This window comes from Pongo pygmaeus, chromosome 3 (assembly GCF_028885625.2).
Source record: "Pongo pygmaeus isolate AG05252 chromosome 3, NHGRI_mPonPyg2-v2.0_pri, whole genome shotgun sequence".
NCBI lineage: Eukaryota > Metazoa > Chordata > Mammalia > Primates > Hominidae > Pongo > Pongo pygmaeus.
Genome location: NC_072376.2, coordinates 179,015,126 through 179,040,876, shown reverse-complemented (window position 1 = coordinate 179,040,876; position 25,751 = coordinate 179,015,126). Strand labels below are relative to the sequence as shown.

Genomic DNA, 25,751 nt, shown 5'->3' with positions numbered 1-25,751 from the left:
TTGCAGGGACCGGTGGGAAGTAGTTGAATCATGGGAGCAGTAACATCCATGCTGTTCTCATGATAATGAGTTCTCATGAGCTGTGATAGTTTTATAAGGGGCTGGGGTTCCCCCTGCTTCACTCTGCACTTCTCCGTGCTGCTGCTATTTGAAGAAGGATGTGTTTGCTTCCCGTTCCACCATGATTGTAAGCTTCCTGAGGCTTCCTCAGCCATGCTGAACTGTGAGTCAATTAAACCTCTTTCCTTTACAAATTACCTGGTCTCACGTATGTCTTTATTAGCAGCATGAGGACTTATACAGTAAATTGGTACTTGTAGAGTGGGGTACTGCTGTAAAGATACTGGAAATGTGGAAACAACTTTGGAACTGGCTAACTGGCAGAGGTTGGAAGGCTCAGAAGAAGATAGGAAAATGTGGGAAAATTTAGAAACTCTTAGAGACTTGGAGGGCTCAGAAGACAGGAAGATGTGGGAAAGTTTGGAATTGCCTAGAGACTTGTTGAATGGTTTTGACCAAAATACTCATAGTCATATGGACAATGAAGTCCAGGCTGAGCTAGTCTCATCAGATGGAGATGAGAAACTTATTGGGCTGGAGCGAAGGTGATTATTGCTATGCTATAACAAGGAGGCTGGTGGCATTTTGCCCCCAGCCTAGAGATCTGTGGAACTTTGAACCTCAGAGAAATGATTTAGAGTATCTGATGGAAGAAATTTCTAAGCAGCAAAGCATTCAAGGAGTGACTTGAGTGCTCTTAAAAGCATTCAGTTTTATTCATTCACAAAGCTTGGAATTGGAACTTATGTTTAAAACAAAAGCAGAGCATAAAAGTTTGGAGAATTTATGGCCTGATGATGATATAGAAAAAGAAAACCCACTTTCTGAGGAGAAATTCAAGCCAGCTGTAGAAATTTGCATAAGTAACAAGGAGCCAAATGTCAATCTCCAAGACAATGGGGAAAATGTCTCCAGGGCATGTCAGAGGTCTTCATGGCAGCCCCTCCCATCACAAGCCAGAAGGCTTGGGAGGAAAAAATGGTTTCATAGGCCAGGCCCTGGGCCTTCCTGCTCTGTGCATCTCAACACTTAGTGACTTGCATCTGAACCATGGCTAAAAGGGAAAAATATGCAGCTCAGGCCATTGCTTCAGAGGGTGCAACCTCCAAGATTTGGCGGCTTATATGTGGTGGTGTGCCTGGGGGTGCACAGAAGTCAAGAACTGAGGTCTGGGAACCTCTACCTAGATTTCAGAGATGTATGGAAATGCCTGGACGTCCAGGCAGAGGTGTGCTGCAGGGGCAGAGCCCTCATGGAGAACCTCTGCTGGGGCAGTATGGAAGGAAAATGTGGGGTAAGAACCCCCACACAGAGTCCCCACTGGGGCACTGCCTAGTGGAACTGTGAGAAGAGAGTCCCCAGACTCCAGAATGGTAAATCCACTGACAGCTTTCGCCTTGCGCCTAGAAAAGGTGCAGACACTCAATGCCAGCCCATTAAGGCAGCCAGGAGAGAAGCTGAACCCAGCAAAGCCTCAGAGGCAGAGCTGCCCAAGGCCATGGGAGCCCACCTCTTGTATCAGTGTGACTTGGATGTGAGACAGGTAGTCAAAGGAGATCATTTCGGAGCTTTAAGATTTGACTGCCCCACTTGATTTCAGAGTTGCATGGGGCATGTAGCCCCTATGTTTTGGCTAATTTCTCCCATTTGGAAGTGGTGTATTCACTCAATGCCTGAGCCCTCACCATATTTAGGGAGTAACTAACTTGCTTTTGATTTCACAGGCTGATAGGCGGAAGGGACTTATCTCAGGTAAGACTTTGGAATGTGGACTTTTGAGTTAATGATGGAATGAGTTAAGACTTTGGGGGACTATTAGGAAAGCATGATTGTGTTTTGAAATGTGAAGATGAGATTTGGGAGGGGCCAGTGGCAGAATGATATGGTTTGGCTGTGTCCGCACCCAAATCTCATCTTGAATTGTAGTTCTCATAATCCCCACATGTCATGAGAGGGACCTGGTGAGAGTTAATTGAATCATGGGGGCAGTTACCTCCGTGCTGTTCTCATGATAGTAAGTTCTCATGAGATCTAATGGTTTTATAAGGGGCCTTCTCCCTTTTGCTCTGGACTTCTCCTTGCTGCTGCCATGTGAAGAAGGATGTGTTTGCTTCCCCTTCTGCCATGACTGTTAGTGTCCTGAGGCCTCCCCAGCCATACTGAATGAACTGTGAGTCAATTAAACCTCTTTCCTTTATAAGTTATTCAGTCTCGGGTAGGTCTTTATTAGCAGCATGAGAACAGACTAATAGAGTATAAACATTAATTGAGGTCAAAGTTGTATTATTAAAAGTCTTAATAACCATACAACAAGGTGAATCAATTCAACTTATTTTAAATAAAGAAAAATGGAAACCTTATTAATTGTTTTCAAAAAACTGAAATGACTGATGATGGTGAGCTGCTTCTCTATTAATATCAATAAAACAGAATGCAATAAGTATCAAATAAGCATCAAAAGATGCAGAAACATATTTCCAATCCACCTCACTGACAAAGAAAAGCATAATCCTACTTAGCTGTTCTACAAAGTTAAAGAATAATCAAATCTGCCTGAAGGCAGCAAGTCAGTACAGGTAACTTGTGATACAACTTTATGCAAACACTGTCTTTCCTTTGCAAATCACAATGGGTAGTTTGAGTTACATTTGGATGTTCTTCTCCCAAGAAATTTGAATTGAATCTTTTCAAGTGAAAGGTACAAAAATTTTTACCCTTACAATGAAATGTTCACAAATAATTCAAGAAACCTCTGGATTTATCACACATACACAGGACTGAATGAATATCCTCAAAAGTCAGCTTAAACAAATAGTAGTTTGATTATTATAAAATCCGCATGTTAAGCAAATTAGATATATGATATATTTTCATAGAGGACCTTAGGGTTATATTTGATATATAATGATAAATGAGTTTCAAATAAAGCCATTTAATCATCATAACATCTAAGTTCTGTAACAAAATGCCCTGAAGATGTTTAACATTTAAAAGTCCATGTTAATGACTGCTGTTTCTGTCACAATGACAGACTAGGTACTGGCGCTGAGCTTCCTGCATAACTCAATATGCTAGATAAAGTATTTTTTAAAACCCTGAGTGTATCAATAGATGACAGAAGAGTGAAATATATTAATCGCTGAGTGAATGAGAGAATCCAGAGAGATAAGCAGAAGACTAAAACCAGCTTTCATCTGAGGGCATTTGCCAAAATTTGTTGGCATGACCATTAAATTTTGATGTCTCATAGGGCTTTAAGGATAGAAGACATAGTGCAAGGCCCACCCAGGCTGGAAAGTGTAATACAATAATCCCCCCAAAATCAGGGATTCCCGCATCTGGGGCTTCTAAGTATAAGGAAGAATGAAAATTAAACTCATACCACCCCAGGTACTTGCACACAAGAATTTTCTGGAAGCTTGAAACTAAGTAGAGGGGAGAAAAACAAATATCTTCTGAGATCACATAAGCAAGAACCATACCCAAAATAGGTAATAGGTCTGCATTCTGAATTGACATTATGACAGAAGCCTAATACACTCAAGCAGAGAATTTAGTTTAAAGTGATCTTGTGCTGTTACAGAGGTAAAAAAAAAAATATTTTCAAATGTATTAAAGGAACAAATAAAACCCAACAGGAAGAGTAGAATGAGGAGAGTTTTAAGTCAGTTAAACTGATAAACACAGAAACAAAGTAACAATAAACTGAATCCAGAGATGTAAAAAAAGGAATAGATTATGCCTAAATTGTCTTCATCCCAGGAATGCAAGGTAGGTTAATATTAGTAAATTAATTATTCTAATTTACTACTTTAAATGGTGAAATAAGGATAATTATATCATTTTTAGTAAACACAGAATTCCTAATTTGATAAAAAGTGCCTATGTTTAAAAAAATACCAAATAGAATAATTGGTAAATAATTGAAATCATTCCCTTTAAAATTAAGAACAGAGCAAGCTAGCCCTCAGTCAGCACTTCTGTGCAACACTGGGAGGCTGTCAGCACAGCAAAAAAAAATTAAATTAAATTAAAAACAGAGGGACTATAAAGGAAGAAATAAAACCACGTTTATTTGCAGATAATCTGATTGCCTATATGAAGAATATACAAATAAATTATTAAAACATACAAGACTGTCAAGAATGTTGGAAAAAAGCAAAAATATAAAAAAATCAAACACATTTCTGCATAATAGCAACAACTGGCCTTAACAATAATTTTTTAAAGCTACATTATATCATCAAAAAATAAAAATATATGAATAAATCTATATCAAAAGCATGCACAAATTACAGATAAAAATATTAAATATTAAACAGTATTTAAGGAGGCCTAAACAAATACAGATATATACCATGTTCATGGATTAGAAGGTTCAATACTATAAAAATAATTCTCTTTAAAATAACCCATAGATTCAATGCCATGGCAATCCAAATGTAAATGTTGAGGCTTGACAAGTTGATTTCAAAGTTAATATGGCATACAAAGTCCAAATTTAACCAATATATGCCTGAAAAACAACAACATGAGGGGATCTGTGATACCAAATAAAGGATTATATGCAAGTCAAAGGGTTCTCAAAACCAAATTCAATTGCTTTACAAAACACAAACTTAGTTTTTTATTGTTTTATACTTTGCTCATCTGTATCACTGTCTATCCAGTCACTAAAGTATGAAGCCATGAAATCATCTTTGACTCCTCCTTTTCTTTTCTTTTACTTTCTTGACCTTCACCCCAAGGCCATCCAGCTGGTCACTGGTCTCTTACCTCCAATCCCTCTTTTCTGTGGCTACTGACACGGTGCAAACGCAAGCACTCATCTAGTGCTTGCCTCTACTTCTACTATAACCTAACAAGCCTCCCTCCTCCCACTTTCTCATTACTTCTTCCACCAACTACACCAGCTCACTCTTTACCTCCTAACATATCTTTATAACATATGACTATAATCAAGCCAATGATCTGCTTTAAATTTTCAGTAAGCTCACTTCTCACTGCCAACAGGATCAAGGTCACACCCTGGCCTTTAAAGATCCCTTTACACTATTTTTCAGAATCATTTATTGCCAAAGCATTAACTCTTACACATCCTTTGCTCTGTCCACATTAGACCATTTGCCACTTCCTGTATTTTCATAAAATTCAAGAACTTTCACAGCTTCAACTTATATCTTAGTTATTTGACTCTAAAGTTTTGCCCCATCTTTTCTCCAGGAAGAAAATTACAGGACTTCAAGATCCAGCTTAAATGTCACCTTCCCTGAGATGCATAATTAATGCATTCCCTCCTCTGTGCTACCATAGAACAGTCAGCCCTCCATATCCACAGATTCAACCAACTACAGATGGAAAATATTCCAAAATAAATAAATAAATGCAACGGTTAAAAAATATGAATTTTAAAAATACAGTATTACTATTCCCATAGCATTTATATTGTTTTAAGTGTTATATGGAATCTAGGGATGATTTCAAATATATGAGAGGATTGAATGGTTTATATTCAAATACTATGCCATTTTATATATGGGACTAGTGCATTCTCAGATTTTGCTACCTGGAGGGGTGCTGGAACTAATCTCCCATGAATACCAAGGGAGACTGTACCTTGTTTACTACATTTTTATATTGATAGTTATTGTTACTTTTTTCCTAGTAGATTTTGAAATCTTTTTAGGAAGAGAACATCTTATTTGTGTACCCCCCAAGCATATTCTTGAAACATATCATACACAAAATAGTGCTTGTATTAATTTAAATCTGTACAGTGCATCATAGTTTACCAAGACCTTACACATGTAATCATTACATGTTTCATAGACTAGGGATCACTATCCCCACATTACAAATGTGTGAACTTAAGCTCTGAAGCTTTGTGTAGGTAGACCAAGATAATATAATTAAATAAAACAGCCAACACTTGCACCTAAGTCTCCTACAGAATATCCAGTGCTCTTCTAATTCAATTACACTACCTAGATTCATGTTATTGATTTCTACTGGACTTCCTTCTTACTATTATAAAAGCCACAAAAGTGAAACTTGCTTTGGTGATGATTTGAAAGTTTAAACTCATCAAAAAAAATACATAAAATGAGATAACAAGAATGGTTCCTTACTAGACTCTTTAAGAAAAATTAAAGGTTTGTGGAGCTGAATTTTATGAAGATAAATAACAATCCAATTGTGCCAAGCAGAAGTATATTTTCAAGGATATATTCAAGTAATTAATTAATATAAGGATATATCTGTTAACATGTCATGTACTTGGTAAAATGCTTTCAGCTGGAACAATTTTCCTGCAGTTTTGTTGCCTATAGTTCTTGTTCTCTCCATTATGAACACTGACCTCAAACTTGACAGAACAGGCTTTCCCTCATCCCAATATACCAATCCATTTTTTTCCTGTGAAAAAGATCCAACTGAACAACCTTCAATTCTGACGGTAATGTGACACTAACATGCTCTGATACACACGTAAGATATCTGCTATTCTCACATACCTTGCTACTGTTTGGTAGTTTTTTTGTTTGTTTGTTTGTTTTCAGAAGTAATGAGATAGGAAGAGGGAGGGAAATTTAGGCATAGATTGCTTTCGGGGCTAATTCTGGCAGACAAGTCATGAAATTGCATGGCCTACTTCAGGGCCTATAGTGGCTGCCATGATATGAACAAAACTGTCAGAAACCTGAGGGTTTATCAAGAGTGACCCCAGGAGAGGTGTGAACACCTTCCCCTTCCTCTCGGTGTACAGCGTATGCCCCCTGGCACTGCAACTTCTTGGTACCACTTGAGAGGAGCTCTTGCTTCCAACGTCAGAGACACCAGGATTCAGATTGCTTTAGGCCTCGAACAGCCTTAGAGATTTCCAAGCCTCAGAGGCTGAGGCCCAGGAAAACCAAAGGATGTCCTGAGGGCAACACAAATACAGCCATAGAGCCAGTACTGGAGTTTCCATTTCTTGACTGCCAATCTAGTTTGTTTTCCAGTTTTCATACCACTACCCAGATACGATTATTTTTTAAAAAGCAAAACTTATATTTACTTTTCAAAATCACAGTAGAACAGGAGAAGTAAAAAGAATAAACATTCACTTCATTCATTTTACTGTTTATTTTTGCTTCTACTGACCTATAAATGTAAAAAAAGTGAACCCGGTAACTTCAAATGTATTTAAGAATAAGGATACAGTGTGAAGAACAGAATTGTGCTCTACCAAATAATGGGGGAGAACACGAGAAACAAGTTGAAATTTTATTTATTTTATTTTATTTTATTATTATTATTATTTGAGACAGAGTCTCACTCTGTCACCCAGACTGTAGTGCAGTGACGCAATCTCGGTTCACTGCAACCTCCACCTCCCAGGTTCAAGCAATTCTCCTGCATCAGCCTCCAGAGTAGCTGGGATTACAGACACTCGCCACCACGCCTGGCTAATTTTTGTACTTTTAGTAGAGACAGAGTTTCACCATGTTGGCCAGGCTGGTCTCAAACTCTTGGCCTCAGGTGATCCACCTGCCTCGGCCTCCCAAAGTGTTGGGATTACAGGCATGAGCCACCGCGCCCGGCCACAAGTTGAAATTTTAAAATCAAGTTGTGTGATTTTAAAACCAAGCTGCTTACACAGACTACTTCCAAATATCTGTATAAGCAATTATTGGTTACACTGTACTAGTCCACTGCCAAATAACAAAGCCTACAAAGTACTTACTTAAAAGTTGCAGTGCTCCCCACAAAGCATTATATTAATATTATATTAATCTTCATTTATGTTGAGTAAAGAAAAATCCAGCAAAAATGTATAAGAACACATATTCAGATTATCATAATTTATAATAGTATCTATTTTCAAATGCTAAATTAAAATAACTTAGCATGCAATTATGTGATTAATACATAAACAACTATTTACACATGAGCAATCATCTACCTGCAAATGGCAATGTGAAGACTATACTAGGTGAGGCATACTTCTGTAAACCCCAAGGATAAATCTATGTTTCCTTCATAAGAATGTTCAAAAAACGTTTAATGAATTAACGAATATTTGTAGTTTGGAGCCATGTGCTCAAACTTAGCTCTGTGTAAACATAGATTGTGAATATCTAAGCTCTTCAAATTGATCCAGATGGCAAACAAAATCTGAACCAGAAATTACCGAAAGACTATATATATAGCCAAGACTCTATTCACACTTTAGTCAACGTGAATTGAAAATTGTCAATATATTTTGAGTGTATTAGGCATATGAGCAAATAGCCAAGAGAACAACATACGGAAAATGTTTCTATCGGTTGCCTCTGGTATCTTTTAAAACAAGGTCTATTTGGGGGATTTATCTTCTCAATTGAAAAGTTCAGAGGACTTGAGATAAGAAAATGTTTTTATGCATGGGAAGAAACAAAGACATTTATCCCACAAATGATTTCATAAAGATCATCTCTCCACAAATAAGTAGTTGTGATTAAAAATCCTCCACATCTCATATATTTATACTACTGTGAATAAAATAATACAGTGTTTGTTATGTTCCAGAAAAAGCGATGTGTACTTTACAACTAATTCTTATAACAACATCATGAGGATTATAATATCACCTTTATTTTATAGCTCAGAAAACAGAAATGTAATGAGGTTAAATAACTTGCTGAAAGCCACACATGGTTATTATGTGGGGGGTTTAGTATTATAACTCATGGCCCTCTCACTCCAAAGCCCACATTTTTAATAGATCGTTATTCTGTCTCCTTGAAACCTGAAAAAATAATTTTTAAACCAACTCCAATTTGCAAAAAAGTACCCACATAAAAAAAGAAAGAAAATGAAAGGCAGACCATGGCAGCTCATGGAGTCCAGAGTTTTGAATTCAAAATCTGATTCTGTCACTGGGAGATATAAACCAAGTTAAGTTAAAACACTCAGCTACAAGTGCCATTCAATACAAGAACAAGATTTAATATAGGACACTCGTTTTTGAAGCATACGGTTTTGTGTATGAAGCCCCATGCTACTTCTGAGTTCCACTGTAAATGCCAGAGATCTGTTCTTACTACAACTATTTTCATCCTGGAACAAACTGGAAGTATATCCTATAATCAATATCTTCTTTCTGTGCGTTAACTCTTGGTCACTAGTTCATCTGTTCTTACTGTAACTATTTTCATCCTTGAGCACGTATCTTCTTTCTGTGTGTTAACTCTTGGTCAGGAGTTCACCCAGCAAACTGCTCACAAATCTCTTTCCAAATAGAAGCTGAGGCAGGCAGATCACCTGAGGTCGGGAGTTCGAGACCAGCCTGACCAATATGGAGAAACCCCGTCTCTATTAAAAATATAAAATCAGCTGGGCTTGGTGGCGCATGCCTGTAATCCCAGCTACTCAGGAAGCTGAGGCAGGAGAATCCCTTGAACCTGGGGGGCGGAGGTTGCAGTGAGCTGAGATCACACCACTGCACTCCAGCCTGGGCAACAAGAGCAAAACCCGTCTCAAAAAAAATGAAAGAAACATAAAGCAACACAGGGGCCCTGATTTAGGTCATTATTTCCTTTACCCGTTCCAGATACCAAAACCCAATTATTCTGACCCTGGTGACTGCTTGCCAGCTACACTGCATTCAGGTTTAGTTATATACTATTTCTTCTCTTGGGACTAAAGAATATACATATATAAAAGAAAATTTTCCACTAGGTCTTAGGTAGAAAAGAAGGAGGCAAGAAAAAAATGAGAAGCCTGTTTTACCAGATTTTGTTCTACCACTTGTTAGGAAACAAGTACAAGCAGGAATTCTTCATCCTAGAAAACATGATAATTTTCTAAATAATAATATGTTTTCTTCAAAAAAATTATAATACCCGTATAGTAAATATTACATATGATATATATTTTGAATTTGCCAGACTTCCTCCTCTTAGGAAACCAGGCCAGAGTTCCAAGAAGTTTATTTGATCCTATTATCTCTAGGAGTTTTCAAGCATTTGACCTTAGGCTTTTAGACAAGTTAGGATTGAAAAAGGTGAAGTTATTTAAGTAACTTCACACAGCATATTTGTTTTCTCAAAGGCATTCACACATAATTTACATACATAGTGTACACTGTAAACCACTTTCCTGAATTTTTTTCACCTGCATTTGAAAGGATGTTCTTGCACTCTGTATGGGCTCATAATCATGAATTCAAGGAATACTCAGAGTAAATTTAAAGCGTGAAACAACATCTTACCACACAAAATGTCAGAGCCTGTGCCAGCAGCAGGGCACTCATGACTAAATTCTACCCACATCCAACCCAGCCCCTGTCTTAATGGACATGGAAAGCCTGCTGTCACAATGCATATACTTGAGGCTACACACAGCATTGTCTCCCCTACACTATTCACCCTCAAACATGTCTCTAATCCTATTAAAATTAGTCATTTGCATTTTTGTTTGTTTCATCCATAAGTAGGTATTTCATTCGTAACTTCTCACACTAAGAGAATGCTCTCAAGAGGGAGGAGGCCCTGCACTAAACTCCATGTGATTATAAAATACTGGTCTTACTCTGACAATACAATACGTGGCTTATAAAAATGCAAGAACACTAAAAGCAAGAGGCATTCTCAACAAAGAAATCACAAAGGATGGATGTCCACCACCATGTAAATTGACAGTCTCACTACATTTGTGCTGGCTGCAGAGCCAAGTGTGAGAAATTTGAAAAAGGAAAGTCATCAGAAATATAGAAACTCAGGTTCAAGCCCTCACCACTTGCCTGTTTTCCTCACGTATCCAGAAGGAGTGATAATGATAATTGATGGGGATATGGTGAAGACAGGAGGCTCTAGATTTTTTTAATGCAAAAATGTAAACTATGTTATGATGTGAGCCATGAAGAGACTTCCTAGATATGCGAGGTACTTGAGATAGGTGAGGACTCATTCCCTTCTTTAATATTCTCCATTTGGTGTTTCCTAATTATTCATGGTGTTCCTCCCGGGGATATTTGAAAGATATTAACTTCCATGCAATGAGGCATATACTTAATTATCTTTAATCTGAATACAAAACACAAAATACCATAAGCCTCAAATATTAGGTATTTGTGCTCTGAAAAGAATAGGGCAGAGGAACAAAGTTCCATCTTTTCTGGATGGTCAGTCAACTGAGCTAATGCCAAGGTGGTTTCCAACACTTTACAAGAAACTGAGATTATCCCAATAAACTCTTCAAATACACTCAGAGCCAAAGAAGAGAACTCAGAAGACACTTACAGCAGCAACCCGGCCAGGAGCTACCAGAGGTGACTCTGTGGTACACAATCCATGTGCTGACAGTTTAACATAGATGAGAAATGTAAGGAATGAGGGAACTATTCCACCCTTTTACCCCTCCATCTCTGCCTCCCTCATCACACAAATTAAATGTCGTCAACGGAAAGCTCAACAACACAGAATATTTAAAACGCTGAGAGTAAATATATGGCTTTTATCTCCACCTCCGTAACAACTCCCCTGACTTGTAAAATGGTACGGTGTGTTAAAAACTGTTGAAGTCTTTTTTAAACACTGAGTTGAATGCTTCAAGTAGCATACCAATACATAAAACTAGATTTTGGCTGGGAAAAAATAATATATTTAGAGCACTTCTGACCCATTTAATATATGGTTTCAACTTTTTAGAATTATTATCATTCAGGTAAGTTCTTTTAAAAAATATAATGGATAGCATTTGTTTTAGCTTAAACTCTAAACGTAAGTGGCAGGAGAAGAGCTGAGTAAGATAAACACCACCTTGCTTCACTTTCTGGATTTCAATTAACACCTAATTTACTAGACTTCTTAATACAAAATATGTAGTTGAGCTCTTTAGAACAGCGTGGCAGGATTAGCACACATTCTATAAAGAGTTGACAAAACTAGCAGTCCATTAGCCAGCCCACAATATCTCAAAGTCCAATAGTCAGTATTCCATTTTTAGGGCTCACAATGACAAGAATGAAATAAATAAGCAAGGGATTCCCTCCTCCTGCTTTCTGGAAAAGAACACAATCTATGTCATTCATTCCATAGCTTTGAGGTTATATATTTTTTAAGTTTTCCTCCCCAAGTGTTAGTATTCAATAGATAATTAAAGACAAAAACCACTAAAGCCATATTGCTAAATCATTCTGCCATATCCAGGGTTGGGGAGAGGACTCTGCACTCCTCAATTTAGGAGGATAAGTCCACAATTAATTCCAGATCCTGGAATATGAAAGAACTGTAAGAGGTTTCCAAACTCCCCTCATCCTGAGGATGAGGAAATCCTACATCCTCAGGAACCTTGCCAGGCCCCTGAGTCCTGGCCTAAGTCTGAGCTCAAGATGCTGCAGGGCGGAGTTCTCACAGTTCAGGGGAGCAACATGGCTCCCCCACCCCCACCACTTCCCTAGACACCAGATGGCCTCAGCAGGATGTGCAATGCCTCATTTTAAATGGATTATTTGCCTCTGTCTTCCCTAAGCATTCTTAGAAAAGCTTAAGGAGGGTCCTAGTTTTAAGTATTTTAAGCAGATGGGTCTAAGGAACTATTAGAATAAGTAATATTCTAAAATGAATGATAGTAAATTATCAGCATTTGATACTACCTACCTGAGTTCCAGAAGAATTTAAAGGCTAACCTCTTTTCTGTAAGCGATCATACCAAGGCCTCAATAATCGAAAGGTCTGAAGGATGATTAAGGTGGCTAATAGCCATAAGAAGGTTTGCAAAGAATATGGTTTTAACTATTGGCAAGTAAGTCTCAATTTCACATGAGAGAAATTTGCTAAGATATTCAAAAATAGGATTCTTGCATACACAATAGAGGAAGACAATATGGTTTCTGATGGAGGAACCATACATGGCTTATATTAGGTTTTCATAGAAAAGGAAACTGTCAGCCGGGTGCTCATGCCTGTAATGCCAGCACTTTGGGAAGTTGAGGCAGGAGAATCACTTGGTTCAGGAGTTCAAGACCAGCCTAGGCAACATGGTGAAACCCTGTCTCTACAAAAAAAAAAATTAAATTAAAATAATAAAATTAGCTGGGCATGGTGGTATGCACCTGTAGTCCCAGCAGCTACGGAGGCTGAGGTAGGAGGATTGCTTGAGCCTAGGAGGTCGAGGCTGTGAGCCAAGATCGTGCCACTGCACTCCAGCCTAGTGACAGAGTGAGATCCTGTCTCAGAAAAAAAAAAAAAAAAAAAAAAAGGAAGCCATCATCAGGGTAAGAGGGAAAGCTGTGGAATTATGTTAACTTTTTCAAAAAGCCTTTTCTAGGCTCTACACATATGAACTGTTTCACCTTGGTCTAAGGAGGCCTACACTGAGTCAAGTAGAGTTGACGGGGCACCTACTTGAATTAAGAATTCTATGCATTATTACACCAACTAGCTAAGAGAAGAGGTTCCACTTAGGTTTTGAATTTGTGAATGACACTACCCAGAAGCAAAACGTGGGAGGATCTCAGGAGACTATGTAAACAAACAAAAAGGAAAAGAAAAGAAGAGCTTTTGACCTTGCTCAGTATGAGGGAATATATTTAGGAAAAAAAAATCTATCTTTTTCACACCTAACAACAGTAACTGCCGTTGTGGACCAAATATGAATGTGGACCCTCAAGACAAGGACTAAGGAATTACTACTGACAAGCCAGGAGCAGAATTCAAGTGTATGGAATATAATGCCTTATCCATCCCTTCTGCAAACACTGTATTTTGGCCACTTCTGAGTTGGCACCCAAGGCAAGAAGAGAAAAAAAAATCAAGATCTGAGGAAATGAAAACTAAAACAGAAGAAACGGATTAGGAGAAGCAGCTCTATGAAATGCATTTTTAAATGAGAGTGCAGCAGTCTAGAGAGGCACTGACTAAGAAATAAATGTTTGGATATCTAAAATTATGATGGAATAAAGATATGGAAAAGAACATCAAATTCAAAAATGGCCAGTTCAGCTAGAAAGTACAACACTGAGGGCCAAAAGAATGAGGCAATGTTACCTAGAAATTATGAACTGAGGAAAATTATCACAAGGCCTAGCATACTAGGACACTGGGGCACCGACTATAAAGAAAAGCAGGAAGAGTTTTCTAAAATGCCAAAAGCCTATTTCTACATAGACAGGCTTGCAGATGCTCCTCTATAGGCAAATTTCACCTTGCAAGGCACTGACCTTTAATCATGCTTGGGTTTTTTTTTTTCCAAGATTAGGAGTCATTTACTCAGGAGCTTCTAGGTAGAAAGTCTTTTGTCAGGTGTTCACAAATGTCTACAGAGAATAAGGATATTGTTCTGCAAAAACATCTTACTCCACCAATTCTATACCCCTCTACCCAAAATTAAAAGTACTAATTTCTTCAATTTCTCCTATTAGATATTCTATTTACAGTTGCCTGAGCTTTCTTAATATTCCCATAAATACAAAAAAAAAAAAGAAAGAAGAAGGGAAAGAAGGGAAGGAAGTAAAAAAGCAAGGAATGGAAGGGAGGGAAGAAGAGGAGAGAAGAGAAGGAAGGGTATGTGTTAATACACAGTTAGTTCATCAGGTATCTGCTTTTCCATGTAATCTGTACACATATTTGGCAGAAGATTAACTTACAAACTAAATTTGCCTAGGCTCTTCACAGATATTAATACTCAGATTAACACTTATTTCTATAGTACAACAATGAAACAGGACACCTCCGTCTCTGCTCTGGAATGAGCTCTTGCAGCATCAGCTTCCCAATGTCCCTTGGGAGCCTCCTGACCTAGAGAGTAAGAGAAACCTGATTGTATATTCAGATGATTGTGCACTGCACTGTTGAAAGACAGACAGATATTCATTTGAATTATCTGTATCTTTGTGTATATCTACTTATATAGAGAAATAAAGTACCTATATTTTGTCCTAAAGGATTTGGCTATATAAATATGTCCGCAGCTGTGCTGCACTGACTCACCTACTATCACTTATACCTACAATGTCTTTCTGAGTAAAAATCCTATCAAATTAACACAAGGATTCGTTTCTACCCTATAGTTTCATGAACTTGAAATCAGAGTTCTGATAGGTAAACAAATTGTATTCTATTTCACAAATGTGTTGAGGATAGTGTAATTTTTAAAGTTGTAATTCAGAAACAAATCTTATTGGGTAACATACATTTGATCTTGTTTAGAAAAAAAGTTTGTAAATGGCAGTATCAACAGTCTATAGATATCGAGAAGGTATTGAGAACATATTAAATTCCTAACAGTAGTAATCCATCCCTGTGATAAACATTAAAAACCAGTTATGATCTCTGTCCTCAAGGATTTGAGTTTCAAAAAAATGAAGCTATGTTCTTCGCTTCACCTATATCAGATATGCAAGTAATTGCATCTCTATTAGTCTGGACTCCTGGTAAACCTAGACTAATTTCTATTGTTATCATCTCAATGAAAACCTCCAAAAGGCCAACTAAAAATGCAGTGTAATTGTCAAATACAGCTAGACTTTTCAGCCAGGAAACTTGGAATCAAGTTCTGAGTAATCCTGACAAAGACATGTAACCTCACTGGGACTCTGTTTTCCTATCTGTAAAATGGGAAGAGTAACAAACTCTACCATATTGAGCTGTTGTGAACACCAGCACTCAAAAGTGCTTTAAAACCACAAAGCCATGATTGTCATTGTGATATCAAGCCTCTGTGTACTTTGAGGAATATGAAGACCCTGTTAGAGAAGCTCAGAAAGGGCCTTTTATTTCATGGGCCATGCTCTCCAATCTGTTATTTGGAAAGGGAAGATTAAAGGTGCCCCAAGTGTCTGGAAAGTACCTTCTCTTTTGCTTTTGCCTGGCTTTCTTTCACAGACCCGTCCCCATCTTCCTTATTTCAGTGATTTTTTTTTTTTTGACTCTTGCTTGGGATTTCAATGTATTATTTCATCTTTTTCCTGTTATTGGAACTTTGATTTGACTTTCCCAGCGATAAAAAGGAGGCACTAAAATTTTGCCTGTCTTGAGCCAAGATGGTAAATTAAAGCCTAAATTCAAAAGCAGGGTGGATAATTTTAAAAGGGATCCACATTCTGTGCATACTTCTTAGCCCTCCACTTGGGCCATTCTTATTTCTCTCTCATTACACACACACATGCATGCGTGTGAACACACACACAGGTGTGCACTGGTATGCCTCTTCTCAAAAACAGAGAAGAAATAAGATTAGGGTAATAATCCGTTCAACGTTGGTTTTGTTGTTGCTTTACTTTCAACAACTATATTAAAAAATAAACCAGTATCAAAAGGGAAACAAAAGTAAATGCTATTAAAGTTTCTTTTTCCTTGCCTAGATGTTTATTTGCCGAGGAAACTAAACATTAATGTCTGAGGTGTGTTTCAATACACATGGTGCAAATACTTATCTGCTTGAATCTTTCACACAACAGGGTATCAAAGTAGCTGTTTTCCTAGACAATCTCTTGAAATAATGTACTTCATCTCTACCTTACCACAAACAAGAAAATGCACAATTTTCAGCAAGTTACAACATTATTCAAAAGAAATTTCTTAGCAAAAAGTACATTTAAGGAGTTGCAGAGAACAGATTCTGAATGCCCAGCCACTAGTCACCCACCACAGCAATCAGCATCTCCTTGTCCAAACCATCCCGGGCGGCCCAAGAAACTTTCAGTGGGAAAATAGATACAGTTATTAAAAGTGACAGCAGGGAACTTATCAGCAAAACTGAATTAAATCAGAATTCTGAGTTCCAGCCTGACAGGCTCCTGCTAAGCTACTCTGAGTTTTGAATAAGTACCTGCATTTAAGGATGCACCGAGAAAGACGTGATAATGTGAACACAACACACATACCCTTTTTGTCAGAACAATGGGTCATCAAAGGTAAAAATTAACTAGGGAATTTCCAGCATTTTTCTTCATTGTGTACACCTCTCCTTCCTCCAGGCCCAAGAGAGGGTGAATAATGCTTATCTAGTTACGAAAGGGAAGAAAACCTAGTCACAGAGCAACCTCGCACAGAATCCGGAGAACCCTAGATATATTTGACTTTGTCCACTCCCTCCACGCTTCGCTAAAGCCCACACCTCTTGGGATGGAACCCAACTTGCCTTCCGCTTACAAACCGCTCTACTAGGTTAGCCCCAACCACCACGCAACCTTTAGGAAGTTTCTCGTGCGTCCACACTGAGCGCGGATCCCTCAGCCACAGCCCAACAGAGCAAGGAACCAGGAGCTCCCGAAGCCCGGACAGGAGCCGCGGCCAGTGCTGGGCGCCCTCAGGCGCTGCGCTCACGTGGTAGCGGCCCCGGGCACGTGCGTCTCAGACCTCAGGCGGCGAGAGGGAAGCGCCGCCCCGCGCGCGAGAGAGGCTGGCAGCGGCGCCAGAGGCGTAGAAGGGAGGGGAAGGACCTGGGACATTCAGGGACCCTGCGAGGCGAGAAGCTGAGCTTCAGGCAGTGCCGGTCCGACTGCATTTCCCTGGGGTGTTAGCAGGAAGGAAGACACAAATTCGAATGGGGTAGCAACTTAAAAACATTTTTCTTTTCAGTTTATTTTAAATGGGCAAATGCATCAGAATCCCATCTAGAAGTGAGTTCTTCCGAGATTGTCACAATCCCTTTCTAGCCTGGAACCCACACTTGAAATTCCTGGTAAAAGAGGGAGCCAAGGTGTCTCGAGGTAGCAATGCCATCCTCCTGTATCTTTTGGGGAACCCTGCCAACTCGCTCTCGAACAAGCGCTGGGAAACCGCGCCCTGGGGGGGAAAAAAAGAAGACGGTGTCCCTTCCAGATGCATAAAGCCCGCTGAGTGTTGGAATTTAAAACGAACAGCAGCCAGCTATATTTACGACTTGTTTCGTTTTGCTGGGGGAGGGGAGAGGGATCAGAAACTCTAGGACCTTATTCGCAGACTGGGAGATGGGAGCTTGGCAGTGGATCCCACTAGCACAGAACTCTAGTCAACTGGGGCCGCAGCGGCTGCCACTTGCGGGTGGGGAAGGGAAGGAAAAGGAGGGGGAGAGAAGGAGGGGCGGCGGAGGGGCTGACGCGGGAGGGAAGGAAACAGGTGAGCTCCCACCGCCACCCATCGGAAACCCAGTGCAGCGGCCCCCGGCGCGCCACCGTCCCAACCTGGAGAGCCACTTACCGGCTTTACACGGGTCCTTGTAATCTATAGTCTCTGTTTTATCCTCTTCGTTCCCATCAAAAGTGTAATCATAATCGAGGCCAGCGCAGACCCATAGCTCCCCGTAGAAAACAATCCCCGAGGCCACCAGCCACACGAGCATCCTCGGGGAAAGCGTTCCCAACCCCATCCTCCTCCCCTGGAGGAAAAGGAGGGGACGGGACCCAGAGGTTAGGCAGCCGCGGTCCGCGCTGATGTGAGGGGCTACGGGCACCGGTGCTCTTCTCCCCACCCGGAGGCTCCTCGGCGGGACGGGGATGCTCAGGTGTCCGGAGACATGTGGATGCCGCCGGGACAGTAGAGAGGGCAAGCACTGCCTGTTACCCCCAGTCGCAGGGAGAAGTTGGCTAGGGGCCCGCGGGTGGGCGGAGGGCAGGTAAGGAACTCTGCACTCGGAGGCGGGGAGGGCGCAGGCAAGCTCGGCTCTGGCGGCGCTGGCGCTCGCAGCCTGCCAGGTCGTCCTTCTGGCTGCCGAACTTCCCGCGGCCGCGGCTCGGCGAGCGGCGCCCCGCGGGCTCAGCTGCCACCAGAGCTCGGACTCCCGCGCCGCGTCCCCGCTGCTGCCAGGACTCCGCGGCCGAGCGCGAGCCGCCGCCGCCTGAGCCCAAAGCCGCCGCCGCAGCTCCGAGAAGATGAATCCGGTCTGCACATCAGCACATCTGAATTGAAGGGGGAGACCGAGGAAGGGGGTGGGGGCCAGGCATTTCTACGCCGCGAGACCTTAAAAGCCTGCAGAAGCCAGCAAAGCAACTGACTGCGAGAGAGCAAAAGTGTGAGGATTTGGGGATGCACTGTTTGCCTTCCCCCCGCCAGCCTGTCTTTTTACCCTCTTCCTAACTTGAAAAAAAAAAAAATATTCGCACCATCTAACCCAATCACTTGCATCCTGCTTACTTATTCATACAATCAGGGTCAGGATCCGGGCCACAGCCTCCTCTCTTGACTTCTTTTGATAGCCTTAGACAAACAAACAGACAGGAGCGCGCTGACAATTCCATTTATATTTTACCAGAGATAAAAATGAATATATTATGTATCTGTGTACGCAAACAGCAATTAATAGATGATGTACGTGTCAGTTGAGAGTGCCAGACCGTGGGTGGAGCGAAGGATCGTGATAACTTAGCTGCAAATCCATATTTCCCCTCCCCCCAAATAAACAGCGAGTGTGTATTTCTTTCCTTTGCTGCTGTTTAACCTTAGAGCAGCGCAGGAATGGAGGAAAAGTGTGCGAGTCTTCACGATTTTGGTAAGAAAATAAACAGACTACTGTAAAAGTCTCCTAACCAACAAAGTTTTGCTAAGAACTAAGATCCTCAGAACTGCAATTAAAAAAAAAAAATCCAAAATCGAGTTACAGATTGCAGCAGCAGGAAACGCTGAGACCTTGCCGATGGGCTGGCGCTATGGCTCACGTGGGCGCAGGAAGGGAAGCTGGATGGAATACTCGGGAAGCAAATTTTCTGTGACAGTTCTGGCGCCCATGAGCAGAGTTGCTCAGTATCCTTCGGCTTCAGTAATGTTTTACTTCTTCAGAGGAGAGGGTGTAAAACCTGGCAGGAGGGTCAGCGAGGTAAACCACATGTCAGCCGAGCAGACTCAAGACAAACACAGGTTGTGGGAAATTGGGGAGGAAAAAAATCAGAGGAAATCTCTGCAAAACCCCTGTTGTGAGCAATTCCGAGGTTTCCCCACATCTGCAAGTAGTTTCCAAAATAGGTGAGATGACTTCTCCCCCAACAAGCTTTCAAGGGACTGGTGATTGGGAGCTTTCCTTTTCCAACTAAATCTTTAAAACTGTCACTTTAGCAAGGACTTGTTAAAAAAAAAAAAAAAAAGCCTTACATCTTATTTGACTAGTGTTCCCCCCATCCAAGCTATCATCTAGAGGAATGTATGAAGGTAAACACACAAACACACACACACACACACACAACTTTGACAGATAAAGTCATCTTTGGTTTGGAGATTTTACTAGGTTTTATTCATGTTCGTTAGAGAAAAGTAAGAAGCCAATCTTGAAAAAGTACCAAGTATTTTCAACTTAAACTAAAAGTATAGGAAGGCTAGGTGGAACTGAACTGACCAAATGTTCTTTGCAAAACTGGGTCTTTCTCAGAGGCCACTGCAATGATGGAGCTTCCATTCCATAGATCTTAAGCTTTTAATGCCCAGGATACAGAGCAGAAGTAGATTTTTAAAAAGAACATGTTCAACAAGCAGGTAGAGGCGTTTGATTTTGAAATCTCTTGCTGAGTCATTCTCAAATTCTTTTACCCATCCAAAAAAAAAAGTTTGCATAATTAATAATAGTGTTGCCCTAGTGCAGAGCTCAACAAGAATATGTCCTGCTTAGCCCATCTGAAAGCCTAGAGAATTCAAATGTCATCTAGAGGATTCCTGCTCTTGAGCTGCTGACAGTGTTCCCATTCCCTATCCCAAACCTTAAAAATATCCCTTGTTAATCTAAATGCCTGCAAACATCTCCTTAGACTATTTTATCATGTGTAAATTTGCAAGAAGTTTTACCTGTGGTTTGCCTAAACATCACTTACTTTGCAGGAATAAATATGTTTTATTCATTTGTTCTGGGAGAAAAAGTACTGTATAGGGATAATAGCCTCATTATTTATAATGACACCAATTACTTTCAACATGTTTTTCATTATTTGGTTTTAAAATGTTATGAATTTGTAGTCCAGAGAGTTAAAATGATTATCATAGTAGAACTTCAAGTCAAAATACAGGAATGTTTCTTTACAGCTAATATACTTGCAGAGAATACCTGCATCACAATACCCAGGCTTAATCCCTGATTTATTTTTAAATATTAAATCTAACTCTAGGTTTATAATAAGAAAATTCATTTTTTTAAACTAATTTTGTCTCTGTAGTTGTTATGATTACAAACTAAAAATAGATTTTTCCTTGTCCATGAAAGAAACATAAATTTGCAAGAATATGTATGTGAGTAAGGGAGTTGATTGCTCTGTCATAGTATAGCTGCAGACACGCAGTAGGTGAATTCAATCTCCTCAAGAAGACAAAAAGGAGAAATTGATTCCCTTAGTAAGACATGTGCTGATGTTGCCCTGGCTTCTAGCTGACAAGCTCTCTTGATCACCATTGCCACCTGCAACAGGACCCCATCACTCTCAGCAATAATAGGGAATGAAGCCAAGAGTGCTGCAAAAGGCAAGCTCTATGCCACTTAGTATATCACGTTGAAAATACCAATTAAAATAAATTTCCCTTGTGGAAAATATCAGTTAGACATGTATACTTTCTAATCTAGATTTGGGCAAAGCTAGATGTGATCACTTTGTGTTATAAAACCAAGTAATACATGAATGAATATATTTCCCTTTTGTCCCTTGTGAAAAAAAAATAATTCAGACATATGTGAAATAAAATGTGAGTTTTCCTCTTCCCTCTGGTCTCACTCCCTCCTCCAAACTAAAAACTGCTAACTTGTTAAACAAATAGCATGTATATAGATTGACTTCTCAAAAACAGCAAATATTGGCAATTTCATATTACTTTAAACCTTTAAAAAGTCCTTCTTTGTGTTAATGCTACTGTTATTCTGAATGAATCTATATGCAACTCAGTCAAATACTTTTAAGTGAAGAAATGATTCTTAGAGCCTTGGTGGACTGTGACTTCCACATTTTCTGTTTTTAAAATCTTACATTATATGATTTTTATATTGCATTATTTTATATATATATATATATATATATATATCACCACTGATGAATGCTCCCAACTCTTCAGAATTAGGATGATCCCACAGTAATCAAAATCTGCCCTTATTGCTATTTCCTAAAGAACAAATACAGTATCTGAGAAAAAATGAAAGAAGTAATCAGAGGGCCATATTTGCATCATTCACAAAGGTGTGGAAGAAAGTTTTGTTTGTTAAGAAAAAGACATACACCTGCCCCGGGGGATAAAAGGAGCTTTCATTCTGCAATGGATTCTGGATTCTAATCTGAATAGGGGCCCCTAAACTGAATCTCTGGTTATTCTTTAATAGTTTACTGTACTAGTCTTTCTCTCTACCATGCCCTCACTGGCCCTCACTGTGGGGAACAGAGATGTCCTTTGTTTTTATGGCTTTTAGCTACTCCAGACCATTTAACTCTTATTTTCACCCCATTCTGATGTGACCCTCTACTGGATACACACAGCTTTATTTCATGAGCTTTCTTTCAGTTCTACATGGCATCTCCTAATTCTAGAGTTCAGTGTCCCAAAGTGTGGTACTTAAATTGCTGCGAGTACATGAAGTGATTTTAGGTAATGTAGTAATAAACTACATATAGATGTGTATATGTATCAGAAAAAAATAGTTATTAAATTTGCCATTGCATGTATAGTTCTTACAATCATGCTTAAGCTAAAAACCAAGGCACTTGCTTTGTGAAATTAAGCCAGTGATGAAGGTAGCAGGTGAAGGTTGACTAATGTTTGATAAACACTGATCTAGTCCAACTCCTGTCCTCTGCTACACCACACTGCCTGTGGGTTCCTGCCATTTGCCTCTTCCATCACACCTGTCCCACAGTTGCTTCCTTCTTGTGCCTGCTTATCACTCATTTTCACTTCCAGTCCTTCAATACAAAAGGTCTGAGTCTGGACAGGGAAGCTGCATGTATTCATTGTTGGCACTTTGGATTTGTTTGCTGTTTTAGGCATCGCTTGCTGTATCACTCTTTAGAATATCCACTGACTTGTGTATTAAAAAATCATATATATTTGCTTAATGACATCCAGAAATGATTGCATTCTTCCTTTGGGCAACAGTTTGGCCAAAGTGAAATGGGGGCAATGGAATGGAATAAGAAGGAGGTCTTCCTATTTCCAACCTAATGGGACTCAAAGGCTTCAGTCCACTAGTAGGTTTCCAATTATGTAACTTCTGCTCCTTTACTGAATCCTCACTGTTGTCCCCTGAACACCTAATTAAGGAGGCACAAGAGTATGGAGCTTGGAAACAGTCCCTCAGTGCAATTTCCAGCTCTCTACTTCCTAGCTTGGTAACTTTGTACCTGCTTTTGTAACCTCAAGTGTCCTCAGTTTTCTCATTCATAAAACACAGACAATTTTAGGGATAGTGATATTTCATAGAGTTGTTACAAAGAGTAAGTTAATTAATGTATGTGATACTTTTTATAGTTCCTCGTATATAGAAACTATGTGTATACTGGTTCCTAGTACATAAGAACTTTTGGTAACTATTTGTTATTATTATCATCTTCAGCGAGTTCTAAAAAGTCCAATTATTTCCAGTCCCTCTAACTACATTATTTGAAAAGAGACTTTTCTTTCTTCACTTGACCTAAAGCAGAATAACTTACTCAAAGTGATGCTGGAGAGAAGCAATGAACAAATCGGTTAAGAGCACAGAATTCAGCCACAGAAAACACAGACTTAATACTGACTTTCCCATTTAGTAGCTATTTTGCCTTGAACAAGTTACTTCCCTAACTACACTCTCCTGGTTTTTGAAACAGAAATGAAATACCTAATAGGGTTAAACTGAGAACTAGATAAAATTATGCATGTAATGTACTCCCTAGCAGATGTAAGCTAGCAACATTTAAAAAGTTGGTTGTTATTATTAATTGGTATTTTTCTAGTGATCGGCAAAATCTATACATAGTTTTTCCACTGGCAGGCAAGAAATTCAGCATGCATGCACACACACACAAATCTGGCTACAGATTAAATAAAACTAGGACAATTTTCTTTGAAAAATTCCATTAATAATACAAAACCCCTCAAAGTGAAATAAACATTACTGGTGTTCTTTATAAACTCCCCAATAATATAGTAACTGACATTAGAATGCCTCTCATCTGGCCATTTTCTGTCCCCTTTATTTAGCTAATATAGCACTGTTTTCATATTTTTATATTATGAGCATAAAGTATGTCTCCCAAGATTTCCTAAGCAATTTCCCTATAAAATTAAATTTGTATTTTATTTTACTTACTTCATAGGTGATTAAAAAATAGACTCTGAAACCTTTGATGGATCGTATTATATACTTCCAACACAATGAGAATAATTTAGTTTTAAAACTATAATAATGGAGTATTATCAGCTTCTTGGAAGAAAGGAATACACTCAACTCCTTAAGGCACATTATCCAAGTCAATCACTTGCCAAAGTTTTTAGAGTCTTAAGCTATTTTAAAGATGAGGAAAGGGAGTTGAAATGAGTGAGTGATTCATGGACATATTACAGTTGCCTTATAACCCCTGACCCTCCACTGGCTCCTTTGGCTGGCCACTTTTTGGGAGCCTGCATTTCCACTAATCCTGCTAAACAGGTGCTGGGCAGTGGAGAGCTATATGCCGAACAATGGCCAATGACCTCCAACCCCAGCTAAAGCCCATTCTTCCTTCCAACCTGGCTGCATTGTAACGTTCCTGACTCCCCAGATGATAGTCTACAAGAAAGTCCCTCAACTCTGCCTTGCATTCAAGTTGTCCATCTCATAGAGGATAGGAGCCACATCTCTTCTATAAATGAATCCCACAGAATACTTTGTACATACAAGATGCAAAATAATTTTTTACAGACAAAAATAAAATTAACTCGATTTTATAATCAAAGTAGTATTCTAAAAGATTCCATCACTGGAAACATTGAACACTAGAATACCAGTGAAAATTAATTTTAAAAATCTATACATTCAGTATAAAAGCAGGGTTTGGGATGGGAAAACGCGTTTAAGTCCTTGTTGCTCTCCTTGTTTGATGTCTTTGGACACTTATCCTTTCTTAGCTCAATTTTTCTCACCTTTAAAATAAAATAAAATAAAACGCTTACCTCATATGGTTATTTTGCAATGCAAACACATCAAGTACGTAAATCACTTCGCATGCAGCCTGGCACGTGACAGGACCCCGTAGCTATGAAGTCCTCACCTCTTCTGCCCACTGATACGGAATTCCAGAGCACCAGCAATCCAACCTGAAAGGAAATTTGTAATAAGTATTTATGAAACTTTTAATAAGTATTTATGAAACGGTTGAGAAAAGCAAGATTTTTCCTTGGCAGGTAATAAAAGATTATGAAGAAAGCAGTAAAGATAGTAGAAGGTTTAAATTTCTAACAGGACTCATTCACTTGAGGATTTCATCTCTCCTTTCCATTCCCACCCATAAGTAACTAAATGTCCAAACAATAGTAATACCCTATTGCTAACTTTATTAATTTACCTTCACAAAATAAACCTTGTGAAAATATGATAAAATAAATTTTGTTCTGGATCTATGAGAACAAACATCTTAATAGTCAGTAAATAAAAACACAGTGTGCTGAAATAAGTTAAACTGAAAAGGCTGACATTGTTTACTGACCTCTTGAATACGTTGTTGGGTAATTGATTGGCGTAAATTTAAAACTTGTGTGATTTCATTTTTTTATGATGCATTGTAAAATCACCAAGTTATTTTATAACTAATTTAACTCTATTCATAATATGCAGCTGCA

General features: G+C 39.2%; 1 protein-coding gene across 1 annotated transcript in view; it reads right to left on the bottom strand.

Annotated features, from left to right (window-relative positions):
- Window positions 1–19,218, bottom strand: part of TLL1 (tolloid like 1) — a 235,589-nt gene extending 216,371 nt beyond the window's left edge. The window contains exons 1-2 of the mRNA XM_054486131.2: window positions 19,137–19,218; window positions 18,204–18,901 (exon numbers count right to left, since the gene is read on the bottom strand). Coding sequence (XP_054342106.2) covers window positions 18,204–18,901; window positions 19,137–19,144 — 706 coding nt within the window. The 5' untranslated portion in view covers window positions 19,145–19,218. The remainder of the gene's footprint in view (window positions 1–18,203; window positions 18,902–19,136) is intronic.
- Between the last annotated feature and the right edge of the window lie 6,533 nt (window positions 19,219–25,751).